Source organism: Trachurus trachurus (assembly GCF_905171665.1).
Source record: "Trachurus trachurus genome assembly, chromosome: 10".
Lineage (NCBI taxonomy): Eukaryota > Metazoa > Chordata > Actinopteri > Carangiformes > Carangidae > Trachurus > Trachurus trachurus.
Genome location: NC_139894.1, coordinates 7,185,048 through 7,207,609, shown reverse-complemented (window position 1 = coordinate 7,207,609; position 22,562 = coordinate 7,185,048). Strand labels below are relative to the sequence as shown.

Sequence of the window (22,562 nt, the reverse complement as noted above, 5' to 3'; positions counted from 1 at the left end):
GCCATGGAACTGATGTTAGAAATCAAGGATGCCTGAAAATGCCCTAAGAAAGTGTTTCACCATCTGCTGATTTTTCCTCTCGGCATCACGGTGCCCACAGTGTCAAGGAAGCTCTAGTGGTGAAGGCGAGTGGATGCAGCAGGGGGAGGAGGGGTCAGTGCCTTGTTGGAAGCATAGACAGGAACACGACTAGCCAGGGGGGACATTGTGAGGCTTTGTAAGCTCAGGATTCCCCTTGAAAAAAGCCCTCCCCCATTCTCCCACAGCAAATCTCCCACCCCTATTAACAAAGCCACGGCCGGCTAGTGTGTGGCCATGTTATCCAGGCCAAGGGTGGGGCACTGTGTCTGTCTGTATGTTGGCATGCACACACAGGCAGGTGCATTTCAGATCATGATATTTAGATGTATTCATTCAGCTTCCACTGATGAACTGCATTTATTTATGAACATATTTCCAATTCAGTTGCAATGTATTTGCCACTAACAAGCTGCTGGCCTCTGTTGTTAATCTCCTAATCCCTTGAGACCAAAGATAATTAAGAGCAAATGAGTTTGCTTTTTTTATGTGCCACATGGAAACAATAGCTACCACTTAAACAAATATTAAAACATCTAATAGATTGGGACAGAGTTCAGCATTCATTTCTTTTCTTTTTTTTTAATCATGTGCAGCACAAAAATGTATCAGAGAGCAAAACTCAAAAAGAAACGACTTTGGATCATAAATGCTGCATCAAACTGATACGGTATCAAAGAGGATTTAAGTTACTAGTAAGAAATAAATTAGAGAACACAAATTCATGAGGCTATAAAACAGTAGAGTCCAAATACATCTGTCCAGCGGTGACTACAACATCCTTGACATGTTGGAGAACTGCACCTCCCTCAAGAGTAATGAGCCAACCTGCTACAATTAGACTCACAATAGAAAGGCCAATGGGAACAGGAAACTATGTGAGAGTAAAAATACAACATACTGTATGACAAAGAAGAAAAGGTTTTAGGGTCAAAAGTGAGAAAGGAAAATCCCTTTCACATGGCCCACAGTTTACTCTTTTCTACTTAATAACACATTCGAACACAACTCTGTCTTGTAACGTCCTGTTATTATCTCATAGTGTGGTGAATGTGCAGGTCACAACTTGTCCACCAGAGCGTTTTAGAGTTGTTGCATTGTGTATTTGATGAGTTTGATGAGGGAAACCAAGAAATCCCATGAGCCTTCGTAGCGTAGCTCTGAGCAGCTCGCGGCTCTGCTCCGCCGTTCTAAAAATAGCTTGCACCGACAATTAAAGGTAACGAACCTACTGCTATGACTATAGCGATTATGGCAATGGGCCAATTTGCCAAAATGTTGAACTATCCCCTTAAACTACAGGAAATTACCATTAATTAGTATATAGTGACTGATGGGTTCCGATATGAAATGCTTTTCAGCCATACTTAATAAAGTTTTTTTCTAACAGTGTGTATTCTTACTAGTTCGAGGCAACGAAAGAATAAAGCACAAAAAAAAAAAATCAATAAATCACAGACTATTATGCAATAACTCTGGAAATATCTGCTTTTATTTCCAGATGTCTATTCTGCAGGGAGGTTACCAAGGTTACCAGCATTCTATTGATGGTCTTGGCTGTGGTCTGTGTGTGTGGACCAGTGTAATATCAGGACACAATCCTAAAAAAGTGCAAGCTACATGTATGTGGACAACTTTTGTCTTGTTAACCAGAGATACAAGCAGGTTGGGCATTGTCATCCTTTAAACCACTGGCACGGCCAATAAAAGGCTGAGGTGCTAAATTAAACTAAAGGAGAGAGTGAGTGGACACAGGAGGATAGACCATTTGGTTGGACAATATGCTACAGAGGACTAATCAAATGATTAATTAAAGATGTTACATCAAGCAATGAAACATTAATAAAGCATTACATTTTAACATTAATAAATTACCACATTAATTTTTGAGCATTAGCATAATTACTATAAACAAGATGTGATGGTGCTGCTCTTGTAGAAATGCAGCTGTCGGAGTTCCTTTAATTAGGGCAGATGTTACGGGAGGTGAAAGGCTGAGGAAGAGACAACTTTCAGCATATTTACACGTCGGTAATTCTACAGGTTGTCAATACACCCACCCGTTCTTCTATTATTTACCATCTATTTTATTCATGTGTTCACTCGTATCGCTCTCTGAACTCTCTACTTGCCTCCTCCTTGACCGTTTTCCAGTTCTCCGCTGCAGCAGAAGCTTAATTTCCCCACAGGGATCATTAAAGTTTTATCTAATCCACCTATCAGATCATCCATCCATTCAGCCATCTGTCTGTACTTCAAGTCAAGTCAGATTTTATTTATGCTGCACATATCATCCTGCGGCCGCTTGATGTACCATGGTGATCTTCCAATCACTCCTCTTTGCCTCCCATCCGTCTCTATCCATCACGTCTGTCCATATATTCATTCTGCTGGTGGTTCTTCAGCCTGGGTCTTCATCAGTGTGGGTCTACATCAGTGTAAGGTTTGAGGAGTTACTGCTTCTGTCTCTACTGTTTTTACGTTGTCAAAGAAGAGGTCTTCTTGTACAGTGTACAAATATTCACACTTATTATTCCACCAGACTATTAAACAAATCAACCCAACAATAAATCCAAATGGACAATGGACTCTGGCTGTGGCCCTTTTAACTTCCCTTTAATACTTTTTAGGTTTTAGTATCATAATTTATTTATTGTCTCTTTTTATTTATTATGCATATTGTGGAGCGTCCACCCAACCCAAGCTTCTCACGATGTATGTACCTGTACATCTATGTGACAATAAACTTCTTGAATCTTGAGTCTATTCACCAATGACCAAATGCACATAAACCAAAATTTCAACTTCTTAGGAATTAATAAAAAACAGAGCAATCCGCCGGATATACAGAGATTTTCTTTACACTACGTTCAGCAGCCCACTTAATCCTGGAGTTTAAATCTTAAAATACACACACACGCAAAAAAAAAAATTAGGCAACAACTTGCTGATGCTGTGCGTTTCTGCACGTAGCATGTGCATGTATGTTAGAAATCCAATGACACCTCCTTGGTGATATGTATAATTGAATCTGTACGACTAATAAGATTAGGAGAATCCCATTTCGAAATCAATGCCCTCCCTCCCTCCCTCCCTCCCATATTTAAGGAAAGGTTGAGTTAATGCAGTAGAGCTGCTGCTGCGGGTGGGGAGGGGGGGGCATCAGGCTTAACCATTCTGTCTGAGAGCCAGGGGTGTTTGGGGTGGGCCGGGTAAGGAGTGGTACAGTAACACACACTTGTGGACACCCCTACTTTAACATGACACAGTCAGAAGGGTCTACTGTAGATCCAGCTCTCACTCTTTGCTCCTCTGCTGCTTCCACTGCCTTTATACCATATTTTCCACACACCTGTCCCTTTCAACTGCATACCCCTCTCACACATGCGCTTTGCTGCCGACCACAGAGACCACCCTCTGTTCCATCCAGCCCCCCTGCTCCCCTCCTCCTCCTCCTCCTCCTCCTCCTCCTCCTCCTCCACCAGGGACTAAGGAGGTTTTCAGCACTTGCCACGGCAGCTCGCGATGGACAGCACCACAAAGGCTCAGTGATCCCACGCATCACCCAGACGCTTGACAGAAACCACAGCTGACAGGCAATCTCAGCGCTCAGTAGGGACGTCTAGAGAGGGAGCGGAAAAGTGAGAGGGAGGGAAAGAAAAGCGGAAAGGCTTTGTGGACTACCCCTTACAAAAAAAAAAAAAAAAAAAAGGTTTCGAACCTGCAACCCAAACAGGGCTTTTTTTCCTCTTTTGACATATCTCTTGTTGCTCTAAAACAGCATCAGCCACAATGGAAGAGGACATGGATGAGGGGCAGACCCAGAAAGGTAAGAAAGTATTTCTCACATGCTTGGGTATACAGTAGATTTCCTTAAGTAAATGTGACATGGTTGTTTTTGTCAGTTGCTGCCTCTGCAGAGACAAAATGCACAAATGTTCGCCCCTTTTTCCCCCCCGGTCTGAATAGGAGAGCAGCTGTTTGTGGTAATTCCTTTGTCCACCGAGTATCAGCACTCTAACTGAAGAGTGCACACTGTCTGTCCTGTATGTGGTTGTTGTTTGGGTATAGTCAGAGGGGTGTGAACGGAGAGGGGCTCCGGCGGAGGGGCTGGCCCCGTCTTTGTTTGTGTGATAAGGTTTTCATGCCTGTCACGATGGCTGAGAGAGAAACATGAAGAGTGAAGAAGCGAAACCAAGCCGCTACACTCATTAATCCAGCGGCTCTCGGGGTTCAGCTCCTTTGTGTCCAAAATACCCAGACTCAGGAGTCAGTGGCTGTGCGACATTTAGTGTGGAAATCATGCAGGAGCAGGGGTTTTTCTTTCTCCTATTTACTGTAAGACGAGGCAGTGCTTTCTTTGTGCAAAGTGGGGTTGATGCTATTTATACTTCTCTCTCACACACAACACAGCCCACCACCACCTTTTCTCTGCATGAATGATTCAATGCACGCTTGAATCTCACATAAGAAAAGCATGTTAGAGTGTGTTCCTTTTTTACCGTTGAACCACTGGTGTCATGTAGGAAACAATATTTTGCCTCTATACCTGCCTCACCCCTCAATCCCCCCCCACCACCGCCCCCCTTCAGGCTGCTTCATGTGACAGGCATGGCTTCGTATGTTTTTGTTTCTCTTCCCCAATGCCACATCCACCCCCCCTCCCCTTCCCCACCTCCACCTCCTCCACCACCCTGCAGCCCGCCGCTTCTCACAGACACACACACACACAACACATGAGCTGAAACTGTTGCCATGGCACTGGATAAAAGTGTAGTCATTATCTATTCTCTCTTCAGCCGCTCCTGCTCGTGACATTTCGGCAACACAGGAATAGTTCGCTGTGTCTGCTGCGAGTGTGGGAAGCAAAGGGATGGAAAGAAGAAGAGAAAAGAAGAGAGATGGAGAGGGAGGAGGGGGGGGGGAGTGAGAGGGTTTTGGGGGGAAAACAACCATCTGTAGAGAGAATAATGGCTGGACTGTATGTAAATGCACATCCAGTAGATATGGAGATTATATTTTGTTCCATGTTGATTAAAGGGATTGACTAAATTGCTGCAAGATTATTTCCGGGGGTGGTGGGGGGGGGGGGGGGGGGGGGGGGGGCTGTTGACATGACAACTGATAATGTTTGGCATATGTACCAGTGAAAACCTCAGATTCTGATCTAATACCTCCTTGGACGCCATTACTAGGTGTGTACGCGGGCATTCCCGTTCAGAAAAGCAGAATCTGTCATCTCTGCCCACTAACACAAATGTTCATCCAACTGAAAGATGCAGCCATGCAAGCTGTGCATACATTTCTGTATGCCACGTCCATTTATATGGCTGATGCGTAGGTTTATAAAGACTCTCTGAAAGTATCGTGTGTGCCAGATTGGTTTGGTTTCACCTAAATTTGGCTCACGGGAAAAGATTTTCATCTGAATATCTAAAATGACTGTCAAGCTCGATTTTGTTTTCTTAAGTGCAGTCGGAGCTGCTCAGCAAAAGCTCAGTTCAGAGACACAAAAACATTTTTTTCTCTTTTTTGTTCCCCCCCCCCCCCTCCCAAGTGACGTAATTGTTCTTTTGTGTCAACTTTGATGGTTAGGAAGAAAGGATGGCTTGGAGCTTTAAAAGGCAGGCAGGGAAAAGAGGCTGGAGATAAAATACAAGATGCATTGAGGACAACAAAGTAAATAGAGAATAACATTTTTTGCCCACATATCCTGTGTTTATATCTGACATTTGCTGCATGAAAGCAACTGACCTGTTACCTTAGAGGCTCACATTTTATCTGGTCCTGCCCCCCCTGATAATTGCATGTGACCACTCTCATCTCTTCAGCTGCCATGGTGAAAAATCTTCATTAATCACTGTTCCCATGTGAGGAAAGGCTATGTTCTTTAACTTTCTTCTTTGCATAAATCAAATCAACTGTAATCTAAAAAATTATACAAGGCTATATAAAGTACAGCGAGTCTTCACACAGTTAAAGTTAAACCAATACAAACTAAAGGGAGATGGCGGAGAGTGAGGATTATGCTTTTAATGTTCATCTGGGAATTCCCTTTGATAGCGCTGCTTCACTTTTACTAGAATGAAAGTACTTTTTGCTGGGTCTGGATTTTCCATGGGAACTTGTGTATGTTTTCCTTGAGGGAAAAGAACTGGTGATACTGTAGTTCTCATCGAGTTCTCTCCAATAAGATCATGACGTAATATTTCAGGAGTCGTACTGGTTGATCAAGCATGAGGTAGCACCGGTCAGCTAACTTAGTGGGATTTATCGAATGACTGGCTTGAAAAGTGACAGCTCCTCATTAAGGAAGACAACGGATTACTGTCTCAGCAGCTCTGATGAATCACGATGAACATTAAAGCCAGTCCTGTCAGGTTTGTCTATTGCCGTCCCAGAGCCAGCCACAGTCCATCAAAGATCAAGTCAGAGGCAGGGTTAGCACGAGGCGAGAAAAGCATTGCTCAGAGCAAAGGTTCTTTAAAACACTAAAGCACTATAACAGTATATCTGCTCAGCCAGAACTATTATAAAAGCTTATGAATGTCACGCAACATTGTTTTCTTATGAGTTGGCAGCTCTGTTGTTGGTACCACCTTTAACGTCAATCACATATGTATGACGTTCTCACGTAACAATTCAGTAAGAGGTTGTTGATTAAACATGTCAAACACCATCCGAGCAAACAGCAAACTGCAAATAAATACTAGTGCTTCCACCTCAGAGGAGGAGGAGGTGTCAATGAGTGCACTCACAGCGTGCTAATGTCCTTCTGTCTTCCTTTTCTGAGGCTGCAAATCTCTGATTATGAGTCAGACTTACCAGGTGGGCACTGCTCACTTGAGCTGCTGGCCAAATGTAGCAGACACACTCTGTACCAAAGGGGCCATGAGCGACAAGGGGAGGGGGGGGACCAACGCCCTATGGTTGAGCCCTATGGTTGACAAAGCAGGTTTTCCACTCAACGCAAGGATGAAATGATTCAAGTTTTGCACACAAGTCCTGCAAAACAGCAGAGTGTGGGTAACGGTGTTTAAAAATAAACCAAAGATTGGATGGATCTCGCTCGTATCGGTCCTGGTAATTGTTGCTGAGTGGAAAAACTGAGGAAGACACACCTGTTAGCTTTTCCTGAGCCAGGAATCCACTCTGCAAGGCACTGCTTCTCCGTCTGTTTGATCGGTTTGATCAGGATAATAACTTGGCAAGCTCTTCAGTGTTGAGCATCTCATTGATATTTTCTGTCAATCTTCAAAAAAACACAACTGTTGTTTCTTTTCTATTTTTTCCCCAAAAGGAAAGATAGTAAACAATGAACCAATAGCAAGAGTTTTAGTGTATTTTTTTACAGATCCAAAAATAAACTCAAATTTTCATTAAGGTGAAGAAGCTGCTTTGAATATAGAAAATGCTGCTGTGGGCCAATTTACACGACTACAGAGTAAAAATGTGTTTGCTCAATTGTAAACATTCATATAGTAGATAAGTATTTTTGCACATTTTACAGATATGAGGATGCACAGCATGATTTCTAAGCAGCTGCTGATCCCTGAGTTTTCCTGTCACTCACACGGCGTTAGCCATTCTCCCTTAAAGAGCCTCTTATCATAAATAATTAAACCGGTAAATACACCAATGGAGAGTTTGTGTCCCATGATGGCCTCAGCAGCGGTGAGTTCTGGTTGTGCTACAGTACACAACCTTTCTCTTTTCCCATCAGCCCCACCGCCCCCACTCTCTCCCAAACTCTCTCTGTCTCACTCATTGTTTCTGAATCCTAATTTGCTCGAGCCAAGTCCAAGTCGAGGGAGTTCCACCAATTGTTCTTTGTTGGTACTGTTATTGGAGAACTTCTGAGGGTTTTTGTATTGTTCTCACAGGAAAGACTCTCTAGTATAGATTAGCAGATAAGGGGATAACAGGTGTTCAATATATAATGATGCACTTTGAGACCATTTGCACAGATCCTCGCTGGGTGCTTGAAAGGATACCTTAAAATGATGATGTTATGATGATGGTGCTGCGATTGGAATACAATTTACTTATGGGAGGAGTATGCAATGATGGTTTCATCATCATTTAGGTTCACTTCTAAGATGCATTGACTGTCAAATGGTTGTTGAAGTAAGTTAAGTAAATTCAATCAAGTTTAAACATTACTTAATTCGCAGGAGAGTGTTTTGGAAACTGCACTCTTATGAAAACATTGAAGACAGGATATAATTATGATCTATTGTTTGGGAGCTGTGACTGAATTCCCCGCGCTGCCTGGTGCTGGATGCTGATAATTTTGGCAATCAAGACATTTAAGCTCATTTCTCCCAGACAAAAAAAGAAAAGAAAAAAAAAAGCATCAGCTGCACAGTTTAGGTCTTCAAACTGAGAGGAAAAGAGCAGCCGTGGACTCTTCTCCTGAGTTTCTGACATTTGGCCCTCGGTTCCCGGAGTGAACTTGGCTCGGACAAAAGACACGTCTCCGCTCGGCAGCCAGTCACACAGACATGTTCAGAGACTTCCATCTCTTGACGGAAAAAAAAAAGAAAAGAAAAAGAGGAAATCAGTGGCTGAGCTTTTGGAATTGGCCTGTAACATCCCCTTTGCCCAGGGGGGGTTATCTGTTTAATGTGTCTCATTCACTATTGTCCCACTGAATTTGTTGACATACAGTAAAGTGGGTCACGGCTCTGAAGTACCCGGTCTCGTTGCAGATTTCGCGCTGCCGTTGACATGGCAACCATACTGGTTGATTAAACATGCGCAGAGGAGCTGGAAAAAAAAAAAAAAAAAAAAAAAAACCTGCTCACTTCAGGGGAAGGGGGGCTTCACATTAAATATAGGAAAGCAACGAGACACATATACGCCCATTACTCTCAGGCTGACACAGACACACCATCCCCCCTCTGAGATCTCTCTCCCTCCCTCCCTCCATCACTCTACCTCCCTCTCTCTCTTTCCCTTTCTCTCTAGGACCAGGCTCGCTGCCACCCCACCCCCATACAAAACTCCTCTGCTAACAAGGAACTAATAACTGCTAGTTGAGTGCGCAAAAATTGAGTCTGATTGGATGTCTTGCGGTGTAAATGAAGTCAATACAGACCAGACATTAAATTAGATTATTATTCTCTTTCCTGTCATCCCCTCAGTTTCATTTTCTTCATTTCCTGCGTCTAATTAATTAATTTTCTCTGTGGCTGTGACTGCGCCAAAAGCAAAAGCCCAACATTCCTATAGGATGGATTTTAATTAAAGACCATGCAGCAAAAACATATACGTAATTATATGCCAATATAACTTAAAAATACATTGAATTAGTTGGAATCAGCCAAATATTACTTTGATGACTATACGTGGGACTGGTACTTCTCTACTACATACAGTATAATTCAATCAGTAGAGCAGCAAAATAAGTGCTCCTGATGGTCTTAAGAGATACATCTTATTTCACAAGGATGGGCTGAGGGCCTGTAGTCTAGGATCAGCATTTTCCACTCACTTTAAAGAATTGCTGAAGATATAAACAAGATGCATCTGACTCCAGTGTGAGCTCCAGGCTGCCACATCCTGACAGTTCATTTCAGAGCGTCTCCTCTCTGCACTCCTGGGAAGGCTGCTGGTGTCTACAACCCATATTTCACCGGCGTAAAGAATCCTTATCGTTTTCTCGCTGCATCTCCCACTTTGTTGACTATATTATGGAGCCAAATGACACCCAACCAACAATGATGCAGATTTTGCGCCATAGTGCGCTTTTTGACAAGACAAACAAGTTACAGAGTTTTGCATCATTGTTTTAAGCTTAGGAGCCGGATTTTGTTAAAATGATACAATACACACCACATACTATTCAACTCAGTCTACACATATTGTCTGAAAAGTGACTCTCTCTCCAGCACAACTTCACGTATTAGTGATTTCACTCCAATATAGAAGATTAAATGTTAATAGCTATTTTAGCTCTACAAAATGTACATTTTAATTACAAAGAAATTAACTATTAGTATTATTTGAGGTTGATCTGGAAGAGGAGCATTTTCTGGTGGTTCTCATAACTCCTTAAGCTCTATAGAAGGGACCGTCTGGTAGAGGCCACGGGGAAATTTCAATTCAAGCATTAAGGTTAGAAAAGCATGCTTGAAGGATATTGCATGGATACTGTATTGTTTGGACATGACAATATCGAACTCATTAGTGGGTTAACGAGGGCAGAAATCCCTGGTTAATTACCCCCAACTGTCTCCCGGATGTTAGGACCATGTTTTCTTTGAAGGGCGTCATTTACCTCCAAGCGTTATATAAGGATAACCTCATCCCTGAATGTTGACTGAATGAGTGTGTGTGTGTGTGTGTGTGTGTGTGTGTGTGTCCCTTTTGCCTGTCGGATATGACACTGACAGATGGAGAAGAAGTAGGAGGTAGGAGGGGCCATGAGAGGGGGGTCATCCTCTCTCTTTGTATTAGGCAGACGGCTTCTGTTGATTGGACCGTGGTGTTTGGGGTCATGTAGGCTTCACTTCTTTCTTTTTTTTCTTTTTTTATTGAAACAGAGGCTTTTTTTGTGTGAAGGATAAAATATTTAAAGCCCCAATGTCTCCTGAAATCCTGTCTCTTTGTTCAAAATTCATTAAGACTAATCCTCATGTTGCCAGATTTTCAATTTTGGCAAGTGAAATTTATTTCATTAACGCTGAGTGGGAAGAATATATCCTTAGATGTTATTTCCCTGCTGGAGAGACATACCGCAGCAGAAAGACCATTGTTTTTTCCAAATAACCAAGATTTAAATGCTAATTTTGAGTATTCAGACTGTAATAATGTAAAAAATAAATAAACAAAAAAAGCAATTTCAGTTAACAATGAAAAAACTGACTTACTATGTTAAAATACTGCAGCGGCTCCATAATGTGTCCTGCTGTACCAGATCAAGTGAAAAGCACACATAAGGTCGCTCGTCATCATTATTCCCTCTGGTGCATTCAAAGCTTACCCTAAGTCAATTAGGTCAAATTCCCCACTTGGCCGTCGGTGGGTGCTTGGACAGACGAGCGGTCCTACACCTGTGAGCGAGATCAATTCAAATGCTTGCTGCTCCTCATCAAGCAGGGGATCTTTTATTTCCATTACAGGTAATGTTGGGCTAAGCAGAAAGCATGAATAATGAATGTGAGAGGCTTGTGCTCTGCTGCTCTGTGCCGCTTCTAAATTATGGATCAAGCATCTAGTAGCTCCCCGAGTCAGTTCGCACCACCACTTGCTATTTTTCACCGGCTCGATCCTGCAGTCAGTTACGATCAATGCCGAGGTGCAGGGGAGGAAATGAGAGGATGTGTTGGTGTGAGGAGGAGGCTTTGTTAACGCGGCCGTGATGACAACGCTTTTCATGAGACACAAACATCACCACATCTTATCTAATATCTTCAAAAGCCATAATGTTATTACTGCTGCATGGTCCAGTTGTAGTTTCAACTGGGCTCTCAAAAGTATGAAGAAACACTTGCGACAAAGAACATCTGAATAAAAACTTTAGATGTCTCTATAAACATGTCACACCCATCAACACCCACTCTGTCTGAATCTGGCTCTAAGTCTATTATGTAAGACTCTACATTAAGTAGAAATCTTAACTTATACTTGACATGATCATCTCATTTTGCCCTTTGCCTCACACACACACACATACACACCTCACTTTATTGGGTCGGAACAGACTAATAAAACAAACAATCACTCTTCTTATAACCACTCACCAGTTCTGCCATCTTAACCCCTCTAACTTCATCTTCAACTGTTTCCATGGAAACATTTCCTTTCGACATCACTTAGTTGGAGCTCACAAATGATATAATGCAAGCTACTGGCCAGGTCTGTTGATTTGGATCTGTAATAAGCAGGAATGACGCGCAACTTTCTTTTTTTTTTTTTTACGACCGGTGCCATTGACACGAAAGGAAAAAGTCAAATAGATTTCAAATGAACAGCGAGACACCGGCTCCAGCTCGTTTAATCTGTGTGCAGAAATGTAAATAATGCAGAGGTAGTAAACCTTGATTGAGGCCATGACATAAAACATTTATATTTCTACTCATCCTCCTTCATGTAAAGCACAGGCTCCAAACATACACAGCCCCAAATTTAACCAGGATGTCTCAAAGGCAGGCAAAAGAAAAAAAATATACTACATTATTTTTTTCTCAGTGTGAGGTTGTAAGATTTGCTTCCACTTGAGGAGATTTAAAGTTCAATTGAAATACGAGCTTAAGCTTTTATCTCACTGGAGCAAATAAAAAGGGACAATTTTGCAAGCTGAGAAAACTACTGTACAATAGATTTCACTTATCAGGTGATTCATCGAAGGCTACCAGCTTTGATGTCGATCCAACAGGAAAAAGCAACAAGAAATACATGCAAATCAATCCAATCATCTGAAATGTCCACTTGTCTGGTGAGTCTTTCACATGACTGGGCGGTCACTTCTTCCTGTGGCTTAAACAGGCACACGGCCCCTGAGCGTGAGGGGGGGCCAAATGTGACGGGCTTCTCTGTCACTCTCATCTTGTCAGTAAACACCCTCGCGTCAATAAATCCTGTCACTGTCTGCTTCCTGAAACGATAAGGTAACTCAGGATAATGAGTCTGAGGGAGGAGGAGGCGGTGACAGGATCCCTCTCTGTCTGAGCGGTGCCTGAGCTGAAGCAGAAGACATATGAGATGTCAAGACACTGCATCAAAGAGTTTTTTGGGGAGACAGGATCTGGAAAATTATCTAGTGGCAATCATTTCATCTTTTGTTGTGATGATCGAGCAGCAAAGGCTAAAAGTATGGCGCCCACATTGCAAAGTCAAAAGGAATTTGCACTTGCGTGTCCTGTATTAGCTGGTACTTTACAGTACTTTGCCAGTATTTCTTTTGTTAATCAAAAAAAGCCATGCAACATAAGACCATACTACGTTCTTCTTGGAAAAAGCCGTCTGTGGTTGATGAATTGAGGGGCCATGTTTTTTCCATCAGCCTAAGATATTGAAAACATCATAAAAACTGATACTGGTAGGCTACATATTTTATTGAGGCCAAATTAAGTCAGTCCGATGTCTCACAGACATTTCCCAGCTGTCTGATCCGTAACACCATGAGTAAACCGTTTTTTTTCTGTAGCCTCAACAGGCCTGTGTGAGATGCATTTCTATGAGATATTGCATTGCAAGTAAAAACACTACAGAGATGCCAAACGTACTGCTGAATCATCATGCGTACAAGCAACGTACGCCACAGATCAATCTCTAAGAGCAACAAAATCACAGTGCTTTAATGGGAGCTGTCCACAGGTGCTCTGGGGAAAAACTAACAACCTGCTAGTTAATGGCAAAACAACAGTACGATGCTCAACATCAATCATTTTAACAAGAAGACTGACCTTTTACTTTTTAATCAATGACTATCAAAACTACACTATTCAACCATGTCCCCGCCCAGAAAGCAGCTTTACCGACTGATACGAGAGGCTTTGCTTGCAGGTTGTCACATGTAGGTGTGAACTGGCGTGAAACTGCCTGTGGATGTGAGTGGAGTGGATGTCAGGTGGCACCGCAAGCACCCGATAGTCTAATGGGAACCAAAGGTGAATTTGATGTCACTTCCCAGGTAATTGCCTAACTCCCCCTGAGTTCGGGGGTTGTATGTTTGTCAGAGAAACACCAAACAGAGATGATACAGAAATGTTGTTTTTCACACAGCAAACAGATGGTGTAACCGCTTCGGGAAGGGATTCTCCCTGACATCATGACATACTGTACTCTGATTCCTCTGACAGAAGGAGAAAACCGAGTGGAAAAACATCCATATAGACACGTATCATCCATCTGAGCAGAGATGTGTGGACATGTTTTTAACAAAAAACAGGCTTAAAATTGGGGGAAAAGAAGCGTGTCGACAACCTAACTTTTGACCATTTCAATAGAGTCACTGATATTATATTTTTGGAGCTGACCAAAGTAGATTTGAAGTGTGAAAAGCTGCACGGGGGTTATCACAAGAACAGCGACTTTTCTCAACAAACCTTTCACGGACAAAAGAGGTTTAGAAAATAAAGTAGCAAGGCCGAGGAGGCATTCTACGGTCCAGCACTGGATTACATCAGCGAGGATGCAGATAATCTAGGCAAGCCTGGGCAAGGGGCTGGAGCTGCGGCATGCACAGTCTGAGTGCTGTGCACAGCCCAGCAGGCAGACCGGCTACTTGGTATTCCACTCAGTCAGAAGCAAAGAGTTGAGGAGGAGGAGGAGGAGCAGAAGGAGGAGGAGGAGGAGGGGGTATTTTGCTGTGACTCCTTGCTTTGTAACACAGACGAAGACAATGAGATAATCATAAAAGAGATGGTGCTGAAAACAGCCTTGATGAATGATCCTGGAACCTTTTATCATCTCTTTAAGCGACAATGCAAACCGACCGTGCAGCCGTGGAGTCTCCCTTCTGATCGGGGACAGCCGCGTGAATGCAGATGAATTTAATCATCGGCCACGATCGTGATGTAACTGATCAAGAGGAAATTTCCATTCCTACACTCATTGAATTACAGCTGTCCACTTCGCGGTGTGTGTATTGATTCGGACTTCTGACGGCTATGCATATTTAGGCTGCAGCCCTCCATTATGATACGGCTCCGGATGGAGAGTTACAAACTGATGGAGAGGGGGCTTGGCTTTGAAAAACCTATGTGTGTGTGTGTGGTTAATATACTGCAATCCACTGCAAGCCCCCGTAAAGTCTGGTTATGTCCTATGCTTCCACAGGAAATAAATTCCACCTCTGAGAAATGAGTGACTCACAGTGCCCCCAAAACACACACACTCACTAATATACAAACAGGACGTGGAGACTCAGAAATCTGTGTGTTTCAGATAGACACAGTGGTGTGCATGAGTATTTACAGAAATCTGTGTGACAGGAGATTGAAGTCGAACCGAGCGGCGATTAGTCACCTTGAGGGGCCGCGGGGTAAAGGAAGCTGGGCAAGGAAGAACGGGGTTAAAGGTCAGGATCCACTGTGCAAAGCTCAGGTTGAGCTTTTAGTGCTGAATGAAATGTCAGCATCCTCTGCAGGGCTGAACAAATACGGTGCCTGAACCGAGAACAGAGGGGAAAATGTGATACAAGAAGATAACTGCGCACATGAAGCTGTGGCGCCCATTAAAATATGTCGCCCTCTTGTGTGGCTGCGAATACAACAGCACCTGATGCGTAAAAAAGAGCCGGCTGCTCATAAGAGATGTAGTGGAGTCCGGATACTTTGACGAGTTGTTGTATTTTTGTTTGACTGTACACCTACAGTAAGCTCCCTCCCAACTGTAAAAGGTACTACAGTGTGAAACATGCAAATGTGTTTGCCCATTGGCAAAGTTTGCTTGAATTATTCAGAGCTAAAATTTCCTCCTGTCCTGGATTCTGGGTGAGAACTGTTTCCGTTTCTGTCTTTGTTGACTAACAGTGGACTGTTTTCACTTTTTTTTCTGTGTTTAGGATGCCTGGAGTGCTGCATCAAATGCCTTGGTGGGATCCCGTACCCATCCCTCATAGCCACCATCTTGCTCTACGCGGGCGTGGCTCTGTTCTGCGGCTGCGGACATGAGGCGCTGTCCGGCACCGTCACCATCCTCCAGAACTACTTCGAGGTGGTGCGGAGCCCTGTGGACGCACTGGATGTATTCACCATGTGAGTATACTGTAGCAGAAAAGTTCAGTCCGACTTTAAGTGTTATTAAGCTGCTGAGGAAAACAGTGTCGGCCCTAAGGAGTAGGCGATTTGCATACCCACAAAGAGGAAAACATGGGTTTAATATATTCTATTCAACAACAACTACCATTTCCCACATGGCAGCAACTCTCCAGATTACATTGATTTCAGCTTTAGAGCAAATTACCATCTGTATCATCTACTGTATGTATAACATTTGACCCTCAGGTGAACCTCTCTGACCTGTGGCCTGTTTTCACAAAGGTTTGTTAAAGGGATAGTTCAACATTTTGGCAAATTGGCCCATTGCCATAGTCATAGCAGTAGATTCGTTTAATTGTCGGTGCAAGCTATTTTTAGAACAGCTGAGCAGAGCCTTGAGCTGCTCAGAGCTATGCTACGGAGGCTCATGGGATTTCTTGGTTTCCCTCATCAAACTCATCAAATACACAATCCAACAACTCCAAAACGCTCTCGTGGACAAGTTGTGACCTGCACATTCACCACGCTATGAGACAGAGTTGTTTTCGAGGCAAATGCAGAGACTGCTTGCTGAAAAACTGTCCCTGAAGGCAACGCGGATCAGCAGTTTTGCATGAATTTACCTCGAAAACAACTCTGTCTGGTAACGTTCTGTTATTATCTCATAGCGTGGTGAATGTGCAGGTCACAACTTGTCCACCAGAGCGTTTTGGAGCTGTTGGATTGTGTATTTGATGAGTTTGATGAGGGAAACCAAGAAATCCCATGAGCCTCCATAGCGTAGCTCTGAGCAGCTCGCGGCTCTGCTCCGCCGTTCTAAAAATAGCTTGCACCGACAATTAAAGGTAACGAACCTACTGCTATGACTATAGGGATTATGGCATTGGGCCAATTTGCCAAAATGTTGAACTATCCCTTAAAAGACTTTAGACTTTATTTAGGAACAAAGTGTAACATAGTATTGTTGTGATTCTCTATCCACTCTCCAGGATTGACATCATCAAGTATGTGATCTACGGCATTGCTTCAGCTTTCTTCGTCTACGGCATCCTGCTGATGGTGGAGGGCTTCTTCACCAGTGGAGCCATCAAAGACCTGTATGGAGACTTCAAGATCACCACCTGTGGACGCTGTGTCAGCGCTTGGGTAGGATTATTATTTTAGTCCAACAGATTTTGGTTGTGTTGTTCCCTATTATTTATTGATATTCTATATTTACAACAGTATGACAGTGTGCTGTATCTGCTGCTGCACTTTTCAGGAGTCACTTGGGAATCCAACACTGATTTTGCAGGGAGATTATATTAGTTAAACTGGAAGTGGAGAGAAAGGCAAAACTTTTCATATGGGTTACATTTTTTCTTGGTTGCATTAAATGGTGCTCACATATTAGACATTATTATTTTGTATATTAACAATTTCGTATACAACATTATTTTACATAAAAGACCTGAGCAAACAAGATAAATAGGGTAAAGATTACAGTGGTTCTGTATGCTGAAAAAATACTAATTGGTGTATTTTTGTAGATCTTACCAAAAAGAAAAAAAAAAAATTAACCAAACTGTGTCACAACTGAAGAGCTCTGAAATGACATTAACCACATCAATCAAAAATAATTGTATCACACTGCCAAACAACAAAAATAAAAAATTAGGAGCACTCTCATACGGCGCGTACCACCGAGCTGGAGGCAATGCTAACAAGATTATCACTGGGATATAATTGCTTAACAAATCTGATGCTCCACAGGGAGGCAAAGGAAATGAGTTATGGTGTGGTATTTGTGATCAATGGGTTCATTAAGTCAGAGTGTGTTGATCTTATTCCCATGGAAATGTCCAAACCAAAATTAGTCAAGCTGGCAGAAATTGGCAACGTGGACCATGGAGCCTTAAAAAAAAAAAAATGATAGTGGGTAGTGGTGGCAGTGCATCTTTTATCTTTTAACCTGCAACTTGAGAGATTTCAGTCGTACACAGATGAGATAACATTATTTAAAACTATTGACCGACACTGAACCTCCGTGTGATCTGTTTGCCCTCTGTTGCTCTTTCAGTTCATCATGCTGACATACATCTTCATGCTGGCTTGGCTTGGAGTGACTGCTTTTACCTCCCTCCCAGTGTTTATATATTTCAACATCTGGAACATTTGCCAAAATGCTACCGTGCTGGAGGGGGCCACACTCTGCCTGGACCCACGCCAGTATGGTGAGCAAGGAATATTCTGTCTCCATTTCTGCTTCACTCCCACTGTTCTGATCTCAGTTGCTCAGATTTCACTGGCTAATGTATTTATCTTACCATTCGTTTTTGTTTTTTGATGTTTATTCCTTGAGCGTGACTCAAAATTCAAGGCTTCTCATATTTTGGCTGCAGTAATCTAATAAACCATGATAAATGTCACATTCAATTTGTTTTATTTTATTTCTTACGAGGAAACTAATCAGCCTCAAATACTGTAAATGACCCGGTTTGAATCTAAATTTAAATTTTTAAATCTACTGGACCCAGTGTTTCTCCTCAAATTACTGTCTTGAAAACTTTAATGATCCAAAACAGCATTATGTTAAGCTGGTCCATAAAAGTCCATCATATCACTAGCTTTTATGACTGGCTCATTAACTTTAATTAGTGGCACGTCTTTCAGTCCATTAGCCACCAGCCGCCACAAATACTGCCTCTGTCAACAACTACTTGCGCTGCCATCACCACATTATCTGCCTATATGTCGCCTGCGTGTGACTTAGTGCACAGTCGGGTTGTATTATTGTCATCTGCTGGTATACATAAAACTGTCACTTTGTTGCCTGCTTTTCATTGTAGAGCACGCCATATTGGCTTTTATACACGCTTTATGAGTCATCCAATTTATTTCAGGTATCGTGCCAATCGCTGAGGCGAAAACAGTGTGTGCTGGATCGGAGAAGTTCTACAAGATGTGCGAATCTAACGAGGTAACGGAAAAAAGTTACTTTTAGGCATCAAACAATGTTGATAACCAGTACAGAAGATGTGAATTCATCTTTTTATAAGCTCTGTAGATTCGTGCCAGATGGATTTCTAGCATAAGAAAAATCATGAATGCAACACAAACACGATTGTGAACGCTTTGCCAGTTCGACTGCCAACGACGGCTCCGCAGTTGGAATAGTGGCAATGTTAAATACTCAGGCTGCTTGCCCACCAGCCATAACGGCACACTACCACTATTGAAACCGCAAAAACGATATCTAAGTGCCCTCAAACAGGGCACTTTACTCAGCTGCTCTGCTGGAGCTGTTCACAGGTGTAATGACACACAAATAGTCTGAGTAGCACCATGTAAAAACTTGATACTGCTTACATGCAACATTTGAAAGAAATCTTGAAAGTCATCACTCTGCACCTCTATTAAATCAGCCAACATAATACAACTGAACTGACATATATTACGGTTCATAACTGCATGCACATGGGTTTATGGCTGTAAAACAGAACAAATTGAATGTTTACAAGTGCTTTTTCAGGTCGTTGAGTGATATGTGCTGTGATTTGTTTCTGCCACAGCTCGACATGACATTCCACCTGTTCATCTGTGCCCTCGCTGGAGCAGGAGCTGCTGTTATTGCTATGGTGAGCCACCAATAAAACTAGCACCTCCCTCTCATGAGACAATATCTCTTAAATCAAGCACATCAAGCCCTCCCTGTGGCCGGCGTTTCTTAATGGAGATGCTATAGATCCTACATACACCGTAGAGCTCATTCAGGTTTCCTGTTTGTTTGTTTTCTAATGGAGTATCCTGTGTTGTCCATAAGGGACTGGTGAAAGCAAATCATTTCTGCAGTGGTAGCACTTAACAGTATTTGAAAAAAAAAAAAAAAAAAAAAAAAGCGTGTGAAGCGAGGAGAGAAGCTGTAGCCGGGGAGACGGTTGTGTTGTGGCTGCTTCATAGGTAGCCTGTGTCGTATTTGCCTGCGAGAGAATAGCTGTGGAGGGGAGGGAAGGCATTTTGGCGCAGTGAAGAAGACAGGGTTTGTCTCCCTCCCCTCTTTTGGAGGCGCCAGACATGTCAATGTGTTGTCATGGAAACAGGGAGAAGAAAGGCTCAGAAATTGTTGCAAACATCAGTCAGTAATTTGTGAGGAGCCATTTTCTGAGAAACAAAAAAGTGTTTGCCAGTCATGGATGATGGTGCACATTGTGGAGAGACTCTTTCCACCTCCCATTGTGTGTGTGTTTTTTTTTTCCTTCAGTTAATGACATAGAAAACTCATCACAACAAATAGATGCATCCGAATAATGAGCTGCCCTCAAAAAACACTTCAAAGTCAGGAAAACAATCAGTACTGAAAAAAAAAAATCTGAAAAAAATGTATCAGACTCTTTCTTCTTAGGAGGGGAAACAAAAATCCAACATAGGACAAATATAGTGTTTGAATCTCAGGCGCTTAATTGATTTTTTTGCATTTCATTAACAAAGCAGCTATGAAACTGCCATTCCTTGAGAGAAGAGAAGAGAGAAGCTGTGTTACAGCCTCAGTCTTTATGCCACAATACATTCATTATAATCTCAGCTGCCATAGTAACGCAAGTCCAAGACCTCATTTAGCATTATGCTGCCACCTGCTGGAAAAACTGGAAATGTAACCTTTAATACAAGTGCATCCAGTGCATTTGTAATTAATTTGATAACTCCAAGTCTGCAAGAGATAAAGCTGAGAATAGAATAATAAAGCATACATTATATTCCAATGGGCTTTTGAGTTATTTAAAGCAGAAGTAAGCGGAATATTTGTGTTAATATAAGTCTTAAATAGTTATATCTTCCGACGGGAATCACTTATATAGAGTGTTTGGTCCGAAACACGGGTCTGTCAGTCACTCTGCTCTGCTGTAAGCCGAGGAGAAAACTTCTACATACTTCCTTGTATCCTACAAGCTTTATCCAATGAGGAGAGCGAACGGCATGAAGGGCTGTGTGTGCAGCCAAGGGATGCGCGTGAATGTGGCGACGTAGGGACGAGGACCAATAGATCCATGACGAGGGCGGGGGCTGCTAACTCCATCGGCTGACAAGAACGATCGGATCGCTTACTTCTGCTTTAACTACTCTAATGGACTGAGCAAATTAACACAAATCATAGAAGGCAGGTTTTGCTATTATACATGTATGTTTTTTTATGTGTATATTTAATTCTTCTCTCAGATCCACTACCTGATGGTGCTGTCAGCCAACTGGGCCTACGTGAAGGACGCCTGCCGGATGCAGAAGTACGAGGACATCAAGTCGAAGGAGGAGCAGGAGCTTCACGACATCCACTCCACCCGCTCCAAGGAGCGTCTCAACGCCTACACATAAAGCCCAGCGTGAGGCCTGGCCCTGCCACTCCGGCCTCTCTCCCTCTCCTTCTTCTGTCTCTTCTATCTGTCCTCTCTCTCTCTCTCTCTATACCATCCCCTCCTGAGGGGGGGGCGGATGGCGCCTAGGGCCCTCGCCACCGCTGATGTCACTGGTGCGTCATATGACAGTGTGGTCTGGGGGGGGAAACGTCACACAAACCTCCCCAGTCACAAACAGCATTTCAGATGAAAAAAAAAGCCCCTTTACCTCTCTCATGGATGGTGTTATGATTATCATTATGGCAGTTATATTATTCTTGAATACAAGTCGTTTAGTGCTGATAGTAGTCTTAGTGTAGTTAGTAGAATCAGAGGTAGCAGTAGTATTTCTGCTTTTTTTTTTTTTTTTTTTTTTTAACTTTGAATAATTTGCATACAATCGTTTTATTTTTCTGAAAACTTTTTATTTGATGCTACGTGTCATTTTGCTCTCATGCATTATTTATTTTTTGCTGATTTCTGAGGGGGTACACAGGGGCTTCAAAAGGGTTTTTCAAGCACATTTATCATGTTGTGTGTCTGGAGATTTCATCTTCAAGAACAATGTACTGTATGTGAGCGGGTGGTTACTTTTGAAAATATTTTAAATCTCACAAAAGCAAACAGGAAGCAGCGTAAGCCTTTGTCATACCAGTATTCCCAGGGATAAAAAAAAAAAAACACTTTCACATGAAAGTAATTCAATCTGTTTTTCTATTTGAAGTTATACAGTAGCAAGACAACACGATAAATACCAAATCATTAGCGTGGAACAAATATTTGCTAGATGTGCCAAGCCTGTTAAACAGGAAACAATTACTTTGATAGATATCAAAGATGGGATTAGTCGACTAAAGATAAATTATGGCTTATTTTATGATAATCCTGCCATTTAAATGTATTTTAGGACTGTGAATGACTCCATCGTCTTTGAATCACAAGCCACAAAAGCACATGCAAACATTTCATGAGCCCTTTTTTTAATTTCTTAAACTTTATAAATAGTAAACTCCTGTTTTTGCAGAACTCTGCACTGTATATACTGATATATCAAAGCATACCTATATGTTAAGCACTGACATTTAAGGACAATTCAGGTGAGAAGAGGAGATCACTGTGGGTCAGTCCACTTTGCATCGATCAGTCTCAGCCGATAAAAAGAAACCCTGACAATAAAAAGGTTGTTGGTGTATTGGCACTCCTTGGTGGAAATATCAGATGTGAGAAAAGTGTGTGTCACAGTATTTTTTTGTTCATGACAGCAACTGTATTGCTTACACATCTCGATGCCATATGACTACACAGGTGGCCTGTCAGTTCATTGCCTGGCAAAAGTTTCATGCACTTATTTGACCATTTCTGTGCTCTCTCTAGATGTAAGCGCATTGGTGTTCAACTCAAAGTTGGA

The 22,562-nt window shown here is 42.4% G+C and overlaps 1 protein-coding gene across 1 annotated transcript; it reads left to right on the top strand.

Moving 5' to 3' along the window:
* Positions 1–3,870: 3,870 nt before the first annotated feature.
* On the top strand, positions 3,871–21,134 carry gpm6aa (glycoprotein M6Aa; the record flags this gene model as incomplete). The annotated part of the gene is made up of 7 exons (XM_083980659.1): positions 3,871–3,907; positions 15,593–15,785; positions 16,778–16,934; positions 17,848–18,001; positions 18,671–18,747; positions 19,340–19,405; positions 20,982–21,134. The coding sequence occupies 7 exons, from the start codon at positions 3,871–3,873 to the stop codon at positions 21,132–21,134; spliced, it is 837 nt and encodes a 278-aa protein (XP_083836785.1).
* Positions 21,135–22,562: the final 1,428 nt, after the last annotated feature.